This window comes from Chondrus crispus, genomic scaffold, assembly GCF_000350225.1.
Source record: "Chondrus crispus Stackhouse genomic scaffold, scaffold_271, whole genome shotgun sequence".
NCBI classification, from domain to species: domain Eukaryota; phylum Rhodophyta; class Florideophyceae; order Gigartinales; family Gigartinaceae; genus Chondrus; species Chondrus crispus.
In genome coordinates, this window is record NW_005179154.1 from 67,756 (window position 1) to 76,710 (window position 8,955).

The 8,955-nt window shown below is 55.0% G+C and overlaps 4 protein-coding genes; 3 read left to right on the plus strand and 1 right to left on the minus strand.

Annotated features, from left to right (window-relative positions):
- The first annotated feature begins 181 nt into the window (after positions 1–181).
- CHC_T00009500001 (WD40-repeat containing protein) lies at positions 182–2,613 on the plus strand. XM_005716569.1 is given in 2 exon segments: positions 182–2,527; positions 2,528–2,613. The coding sequence occupies 1 exon segment, from the start codon at positions 182–184 to the stop codon at positions 2,525–2,527; it is 2,346 nt and encodes a 781-aa protein (XP_005716626.1). The 3' UTR covers positions 2,528–2,613.
- Positions 2,614–3,500: 887 nt separating this feature from the next.
- CHC_T00008475001 (Carotene isomerase) lies at positions 3,501–5,258 on the plus strand. Its single transcript, XM_005716570.1, has one exon. The coding sequence runs from the start codon at positions 3,501–3,503 to the stop codon at positions 5,256–5,258; it is 1,758 nt and encodes a 585-aa protein (XP_005716627.1).
- Positions 5,259–5,532: 274 nt separating this feature from the next.
- CHC_T00005199001 (hypothetical protein) lies at positions 5,533–5,790 on the plus strand. The gene has a single exon (XM_005716571.1). It carries the CDS (start codon positions 5,533–5,535, stop codon positions 5,788–5,790), a length of 258 nt encoding a protein of 85 aa, XP_005716628.1.
- A 319-nt stretch (positions 5,791–6,109) lies between these two features.
- CHC_T00008389001 (Serine/threonine-protein kinase) lies at positions 6,110–8,461 on the minus strand. Its single transcript, XM_005716572.1, has one exon. It carries the CDS (start codon positions 8,459–8,461, stop codon positions 6,110–6,112), a length of 2,352 nt encoding a protein of 783 aa, XP_005716629.1.
- Positions 8,462–8,955: the final 494 nt, after the last annotated feature.

Consider the following 8,955-nt stretch of genomic DNA (forward strand, 5'->3'; position numbering starts at 1 on the left):
CCGGTTCCGGGACGCCGTCGTCGCCTCGGTGCTGCGGTTCGACGTGTCCGCCACGTACCTGGCCGTCGCCGCTGCCGACGGCCACGTCCGCGTGTTCCATGCCCGGAAGGGCCACGTCACCCACGTCTTCCGCGCCACCGGCATCGTCACCGCCCTCGAGTGGCACCCGCAGCCCGCAGAGATGGCCCTGCTGCTCGGCATGGAGAACGGCCGCGTGCTTTTGTGCGACCTGAACGGCAAGGGCCAGGAGCCCAGGGAGGTCGCGAAGAGGCATGTCGGGAGCGTTGTCGCGTTCGCCTTCGCGGATCGCGGCCAACTTGTTGTTAGTGCCGGCACAGATCGCCTGCTGGCCATTGCCAAGTGGGGGGCGATGAAGAAGGCGAGGGTCGTGGCCTGCGGGGAGAGACTTGTCGGCTTGGTCAATCCAAGGGGTGCTGCGGGTCGCACTTTGTTGTCCGTGGGGGAGAGGGGGGTTGTGAGGAAGTGGGATGTGGCCAGCGGCAGGGAAGTGGGCACGGGCGCCAAGCTGCCGTTTGTCGGAGGAGGACGGGAGGGGGACGACGATGAGGAAAGAGAGGAGGGCGTATTGCCGGTTGCCATCGGCCCGTGTGGAGCGGACCAGATTTTTGTGGCCCTGTCAGATCAAACGATTTTGTATGCAAAGGTTCAAGGGGGAGATGATGTTCAGCGGGTGAGCGATGTCGTCTGTGGCAATCTAGAAGAAGTCTATGATTTGAGACCGCTGCGGACGAGGGATGTTGTCGCAAAGGTTGCGAATAGGGGTATGAGGGATGTGGCATTGGCGACCAACTCAAGTTGCTTGTGGATTATGCGAACGACGCCTGTGGATGATGCACAAGGGGATGTGCCTCCGAAGCTTGCCACGGGGGAAATAGATGCAGGGGAACCGGATGAGGGTTTGGTGAAAGAAGAGACTGCCGTATGGTCTTGTCATGCCGGTCTGCGGGGCCATAGCGGCATCATTCTCTGCATCGATGCCCTGACGAATCCGAAGGGCATCGGGAAAGGGAACACGGCAGATTCTTATCTTGCCACTTCGTCTAGAGATAAGACGGCGCGGGTGTGGCGGAGGAGTCGCGCATCAGGTCGGTGGTCTTGCATGGCATTGGCTGACGGGCATACAGACGCTGTTGGGGCCGTAGCCATTTCGCAGCGCACTGCGGCGGGGCAATTCTTCATCGTGACAGGTGCTGCCGATCGCACCATTAAGCTATGGAGCCTGGATCAGGTGCAAAAATCTGCAGAAAAGCGGGAGCGAAGTCTCACCGATGGGGAGGCGAGAGCAGATGCCGAAGAACAGGACTGGAGCACGGAGATGACGTCGACGGATAAATCTGAGCTCATGGCCTTATCGGCCAAGTGGACCACGTTGGCCCACGACAAGGACATCAATGCCGTGGCCGTATCGCCGGACTGCAAGCTAGTCGCGACCGGCTCTCAGGATCGCAGTCTTAAGATGTGGGATGTAGCCAAAGGCACACTGAAATTCACCTGCAAAGGGCACAAGAGGGGCATATGGAACGTGACCTTTTCGACGGTAGACCGCATTGTCGCGTCTTGTTCCGGGGATGCGACTATTCGGTTGTGGAATGTTGCGGATGGATCGTGCTTAAGAAGCTTTCAGGGTCACATGTCAGGAGTGCTGCGAAGTGTGTTTATCTCTGGCGGGACGCAACTCGCATCCGCGGGTGCTGATGGTATAATCAAGCTGTGGATAACAAAGACCGGGGAATGTGCATCCACCTTTGAGGCACACTCTGACAGGGCCTGGGGCCTTGCCAGTATTGATGATGGTGAGACTTTGGTGACCGGAGGTGCAGATGGTATCGTTGAGGAGTGGCTGGATACAACAGAAGAGCAAGAGCTTGCAGCAGTGGTACAGAAAGAGGAGGAAGCGTTGCTGGAACAACAGGTGCACAATTCGGCACGGGCGGGAAAATGGAGCCAAGCTGCGCGCGGTGCGTTGAAGTTGGGCATGCGACAAAAGCTGCGAGGAGTTGTAATGGAGCTCATTCAGAAAGCTGAAGACCCGTCAGAGGATCTGGAACGGATGGTGCGAGAGCTGAGCGAAGGGGGCAAGGACGAGAAAAAACGGTGGGAACTTGTGACGAAACTATTTCTAGCCTGCCGCGATTGGAACGCAGTGGGCGGGTCGAAGAATGCCGGCGTTGCCATGCGTGTATTGAAGGCTTTGTTTTGCGTGTTTGGGCCGGAAGTGCTGTGCGATAAGCTTGTCGGCGTGGAGAAGAGGGCACTCGTGGAGGGACTAGATGCGCATTGTAGACGGCATTTGGAAAGAGTGAACGGGTTGGTTGCACGGGTTACAGTTGTTGAGCATACGTTGGAAAAGATGAGGGGGTTGGCGGACATTGGTGATGTAGAGCAGAGTGAGAAGAAGAAGCACAAGAGAAAGGGGGGGTCCCGGGATGCCCCGCCGGAGGTGGGGAAACAGAATGGAGTGAAAAGAAGACGAAAGAACAGGGAAGAAGTGGCGGCCGAATACTAGAGCTAGCTGTTTTTCTCGCCGTGTCGCAACACGCCAGGACCACAGATTGTGGAGATCATGAGTAAAGAGTTTAGCTTTTGAACATACACCAAAAAGTTGTGAAGACTTGATCACGTTGACACGAGAAGTGCTGCATCGAAGACAAATAGAGCCCAAAAGAATGATACCCTCCTGGGCTTGCACAATCGAGGCAGTCAAACTTTTCCTTGTGTTTCTTTTACGGAATGAAGCAGTTTAGTTCGGCGTTATTAAATGTAATGCCAGTAACACCGATGACCCCCTCTCTCCGGCACTGCCGCAGGAACGGACGGTGGTAGCGGCTTTATTGTGTGACTGCCTGTTATGCCCTAAGGGGCAATACCGTATCCATGGTACTTGCAACGAGCAGTCAGAAGGAGCGATGTGACAACATATTATGAATGGGTTTTGAACGGTGAGCTCGCCAAAAGAGGCACAACATCGTTGTTTTGCACTTTTTCCAAGGCCTATCAGACCCTCCCGCGATCTCTCCCCCGCCTCCGTCGCTCCTATCTGTGCAATTTTAATTAGTTTCACAGCTACCGGGAGTCCTGGGTCGGTCACCTCTCATCCATTTAAAGGAATGAGTGCGCTTCTCTGCTCTGTACAGTGCGCACTGAAAGTATAGGGACACCCCCAAAACCTTTAGCTTTCACATGAATACAAAAGATATGATACTGAACAGTAGCTCAAATGAAAGCGCAGAGCAAGCGTGTTACGAACCTGCATTCTTTTTTATAGTTTAAAACGTATACAGTATATATTTTTGCAAAAAAAAGCTGGCCTCATATGAGGTCAAATCGCTTGCGTCTAGACGTTAATGCTCGGTGTCCAACATTTCCTGTATTAATTATATGTGATCAAACTGATCTCGACCCCAATCTCCATCGCTCTCAGCAAAAAGGACTCTGACATCATTGACTCGTTGCGCATGTCACCGAATCGGTAGCTCACCATGGGGCTCGCATTTCAGATTTCTATCCCCGTCACTCGTGCTACTCCATGTGTCCGGCGTGCTGCCTTAGACAGAAAGCATGAGCGTCGCCCCCGTGCCTCCGTCGCGCGGGCCTCAAACCTTACATCCTCCAAGAAAACGCCCGCGCCGCTTCCGGAAGCCGTCGATGCCGTTTTCATCGGCTCCGGCATGGGGGCCCTAACTGCTGCTGCCGACCTCGCCTCGAAAGGCGCATCTGTTGCCGTGCTGGAGAGCTATATAATCCCCGGAGGCTCCTCAGGATGGTTTGAACGGAAGGGCTTTCGCTTCGATGCCGGCGCCTCTATGATCTTCGGTTTCGGCGAGCGCGGGACAACTAACTTGCTCACGCGAGCTCTGGCAACGGTGGGGAAGCGTATAGAAACGGTGCCTGATGCCGTGCAAGTCAGGTATCATTTGCCTGATGAGCTTGATATCAAGGTGCATCGGGAATATGACGAGTTTTTGGCGGGGCTCATTAAGAGGTTTCCGCATGAAGAAAAGGGGATTCGGAAGTTTTATGGTGCCTGTTGGAGCGTGTTCAATTCATTGAATTGCATGCCGTTAAAGTCATTGGAGGAGCCCAATTACTTGCTCCAGGTATTCGCGGCTCATCCGATTGCGTGTCTCAACTTGCTGAGATTCATTGGACGAAACGCCGGGGATATTGCTCGTGATCACATAAAAGATGAGACGTTGCTCAACTTTATCGACATGGAATGCTACTCATGGAGCGTTGTACCGGCCGACCTGACTCCGATGATCAACGCCGGTATGGTATTTTCGGATCGCCACTACGGCGGGATCAACTACCCAGTGGGTGGTGTCGGGCGCATTTCTGAGGAGATTGTCGCTGGCATCGAAGAGTGCGATGGCTGTTCTGTACATTTCCGGACAAGAGTGTCAAAAATTCTCTTTGACAGCATGGGGGCTGCTTGCGGGGTGAAACTCGTCAATGGTCGTACTGTGTCTGCCAAAGTCGTGATAAGCAATGCGACGCGTTGGGACACGTTTGGGGAGAAAGGGCTCGTAGAGGCGGAACGCGTTCCACCATCGGAGGAGCGTTTTCGCGAACGGTACGTCAAAAGCCCAAGTTTTTGTTCTTTGCATATGGCCGTCAGGGAGAAGGATTTGCAGGTGGGCATGTCAGAAGAGCAAGGCATGGATTGCCACCATATTATGCTGGATGACTGGGATGAGATAGAAACCGCCAGGGATGGCAAGGGCACTCTTTTCGTTTCTATACCTACAGTGCTGGATAAGTCTTTGGCCCCACCTGGGATGCATATTTTCCATGTCTTCACCCCGAGCTGGGTGGATGAATGGGAGGGGCTGTCACCCAAGGAATATCGGGCAAAAAAGGAAGCCATGCTGGAAACAGTTGTAGCTCGACTCGAGAAGAAATTATTTCCGGGACTGAAGAGTGCAATAGAATTCTCAGAGGTCGGGTCGGCGAGAACACATCGGAGATATCTCGGCCGTGTGGACGGTTCTTATGGACCGGTAGCCAAGAAGAAGCTTCGCGGTCTCTTGAGCATGCCATTCAATCGGACGGACGTTGATAAGCTGTACTGCGTAGGAGACTCGACGTTCCCAGGCCAAGGGCTCAACGCAACTGCTTTTTCGGGGTTTGCCTGTGCCCATCGCGTCGCCGCTGATCTGGGTATTATCGGAAGCTTGCCTGGACCAATTGACAGATTTCTCACTGATTTGCTTTCTCGACAGCGGCTGAAACTATAGTTGTGAAAGGATGTTGAAGAGAGGTGCCTCTTCTCTGATAGTGTTTGCGACAGGGCGACAGGAGACCAGCTTTAAAATATTTATACATATGCCGACCACCAGGCGCGCCCCACGTACAAGCCCTCCCCGACCCCGTGCCCTCATTCCGAATCTAGTCCAGGACTGGACAGGCCACCCACCTAAAGCTATTATTTTCCTGGTGATAAATTGCCCTCCCCGCGCCCTTGCGTGGCACTCCCCGTGCATGTGCCGGCAGTAGAGTTGTAGGAATGCGATGCGTGCAGTCAGGTCAAAAGAAGACGTCCTCAGAAGGCGGATCTCGCAACGAGCCAGCACAACGAAATTACTTTGCGCGTCCCTGTTTGAGTGTCTCCACCTCTGTTGTACATTGTTGGGCCGATCCTCGTGCGCACTAGTTCTCCACCATCCAAAAGCCAGACATGCTTATTTTCCTTCCGCCCAGATCCCCGAGCTGTGCGCCAAGGACGTGCATCAATGTCACTCTGACCGATCATCCGCATCCCCCGCATGACACTGCAATTCTCCAACTCGAATCCCCAACCTCTCAACTAAATTGGGCCAGCTGCCCATGCTTAGCCATGTGCATGACAACAACGTGGAAGTGCGTACAATGCGGATGGGCTTAATAAGAGAGAGACAACAAAACCGTGACGGGGCAGAACAAATAAATACGAGATCTCTACCGTTTCGCATTACCTATTGATTTGCTGTTTCGACTCTTGTCCCAAGTGCATTTCCTCCCGAATCTGACTTGACAAATTCACATTCGATCCTGTCCACATCACAACTTTCATTTTTTCATATACAGTATCATCTCCCGCAAAATCTCCTCACAATCGTCCAGTCACCGACTGCGACGAAATATAATTCGTGCTGAAGTGGCCAACCGGCGTTACATCGGCGCTCATTGTACGACGGACCGTCCCATCGTCGATATGATCAGACAAGCCTCTATTCTGTAGACTTCCATAACTTGTTACGTTGGGCACGTTGGGCACTCCTATTTGAGAACTTCCCATATACGCGCCCGCACCAGCCGTCATACGGCGTTTCATCAATGAGTTGCCAATCAAACTGGGACCTGGAACGGGCCCGCGCTGGCCGGGTGGCGTTGGGATGGATGATAATGGATGAAGCGGCGCCTGCAATCTTGGTGACGAATGGTATCCTTCTGACTGCTGCTGCTGCATCGTGTACTGTTGCGTTGCCGACTTGCGATGACTGAAGATTCCATGGCCTCGAGAAGCCCGCCGCGAAGCAGCAGCCAGGCGTTGTTGGCGTTGTCGCTCCCTTGCAATTTTTGGAGGCAGTCGCTGGGCGTTAGCATCAACAAAGTTGATGCCATCATCAGTCGAGCGGTTCTCTCCGCCGCGGTGGAAGGACCTGCGCAACGGCCCATCCTTGGAGAACAGAGAGAGCGTCTTCCGAGGGGTGGCCGACGCCTCATCTGCGTGCTCTTCAACACTTCCTCGAAATGACGGGAATCGGCAGTCGTATCTATCCAGCGATAACTTTCCAGAGGACAGCAATCGGCGGATTAAACTCGGTCGTCGATACATTGTTGGTTCTTCCGAAGGTAAAATCTCATCAAATGAAGTAGGTGTGTTTGGTGCCGCACTTTCGCGGACCTCCGGCGTCGGTCGGTGTGGTACAATGTCCGCTTCTGCGCGAGTTGCAAGCATCTCAGGCGTAGGAGCGTTGATCGAGTGATTGAGCATGCCGAGGTATCGCGATTTGCCCTTCTTTTCGCGATTATCCTTAAACATACCAGGCGTTCGCAGGAAATGTTGCTTTTCAGACTTTCGGAATCGAGACTTGTGCGAGGACGGAGGTGTCGCCGCCCTACCCACTGACTCGCTGGCCGGCATTTCTGCGTCCGCGTCTGACATGGCGCGAATGTGTATTGGTGGTTGCGAGTTGATAGTGTCCATACCGGCATCTGAGAGGGCGGATGGCATGGGATCGACGGGAAACACCTCGCCGTCCAGCGTGACGGAATCGATGACTTCTGAACGCCTCATCCACGGATGTTTGAGACATTGCTCTGCAGTGAGCCTTCGTCTCGGATCCTTGCACAGCATTCCTCGAACAAGGTTCTTCGCGTCTTCAGACACATTGCTCCATTCTTCATTGGGAAAGTAGGCCTCCTTAGAGAGGACACGTTGATAGTACTCAGACTCGTTCTTGCCTCCAAACGGAAACTTGCCGCTGAGCAAAATATACAAGACGACGCCGCTGGCCCAAACATCAACCGCCTGGCCATGGGGAGATCCGCGCAGCATCTCGGGGGCAATATAGTACGGGGTACCAACAAAGCTAGAAAGCATGGGCTCGTCAGTCTTGCTGACATAGTTGGCAAAGCCAAAATCGGCGAGCTTGACATTAAGCGGCCAGGTGGTATTAGCGCAAAGAAGATTTTCCAACTTGACGTCGCGGTGGGCAATGCCTCTCGAGTGCAGATAGGAAAGCGCGTTGAGCAAATCGAGCATGACGGTGGCGGCGTGAGCCTCAGTGAACTGGGAGTTCTCCGCGATGAAGTCGAAGAGCTCACCGCCTGCCAGATACTCCATGACAAAATGGATGCGTCGCGAACGCACGAACACATCAATAGTCCTGACGACATTAGGATGGGACACGCTGAGAATGATCTGTATCTCGCGTGCCAAAAACTGCGTCTCATTTTCCCTATTCAACCTGGGGACCATTTTGACGGCGACCTGCTCATCCGTAAGCAAGTCGTGAGCGAGGCGGACCTGTCCGTTCATGCCCTCCCCAATGAGCCTCCCGACGTTGTAATACTCCTCGACGTGCGAGGACACGACGCTCGCCCTCCGCAGGGAGACGATCCACTTTTCGAACGCGTGCTGGTTGGGGGCGATAAAGGAGAGGGCGCGGTGCGGAAGCGCGAGCTTGATCTCTCGCGGATGCGGGCCCTTCTCGACGACGGCGTGCGCGACGGAGACATGCCAGGAAGGCGGGGAGCCCTTGGAGCGATGCGAGGACAGGATGTGGCCATTCAAAGTGACGAAACGCGAGCAGCGTGCGCGCAGGGCCTTGCCCTCCTTGGAGAGCCAGCCGTCGAGGTTGACGGGGTGCACGGCGGTGTAGCGCAGGGTGTGCGAACCGGCGGCGCGGTGCGCGCGCAGCAGGGCCTCTCCGCGTTCGTCGCCGCGTCTCTCCATGGGGTGTGGGCAGCAGTGACGGCTGCAGCAGTGACGGGGCGAGGCGGGGCGCCGCGGCGGCGGCGGGCGGTTGGGCGACGGGCGTGGGCGCGGCAGGAGTGGGAGTGGACGAGGAGGGGGAGAGGGGGAATGGCGAAGCGGTCATGAGGGAGAGGAGATAAGGGTGGGTGGGAGGGCGGGAAGGGCGGGGAGCTATAAAAAGGATGGGGGGTGGACACGGGGGACACGTAGGGTGCGGAGAGCGATTGCTGGGGGGCACAAACTGACTGCTCGCCTCTCAGCTCAACGTATCCGCCTCTGCTACGTGAGACACTTTCTGTTGCCAGACGCCGTCCCCCTTCAGAGCCTACACGTTCACTCCGCCCTTCTCTCTTCGCGTCTTGCTCCCCCTTCGCCCTTACAATCATCTCCGTCCCCACCCCTTATTAATATTAAGTTAGTATCCTACCTACAGTAGGATATCCAGCCCCGTCATCCCTCCTCCCCTCCTCCCC

Excerpts from the sequence above, each read along its gene's own strand:
- CHC_T00009500001 (XM_005716569.1), top strand. The coding sequence starts at position 182 with ATGGCCCTGCTGCTCGGCATGGAGAACGGCCGCGTGCTTTTGTGCGAC.
- CHC_T00008475001 (XM_005716570.1), top strand. The coding sequence starts at position 3,501 with ATGGGGCTCGCATTTCAGATTTCTATCCCCGTCACTCGTGCTACTCCA.
- CHC_T00005199001 (XM_005716571.1), top strand. The coding sequence starts at position 5,533 with ATGCGTGCAGTCAGGTCAAAAGAAGACGTCCTCAGAAGGCGGATCTCG.
- CHC_T00008389001 (XM_005716572.1), bottom strand. The coding sequence starts at position 8,461 with ATGGAGAGACGCGGCGACGAACGCGGAGAGGCCCTGCTGCGCGCGCAC.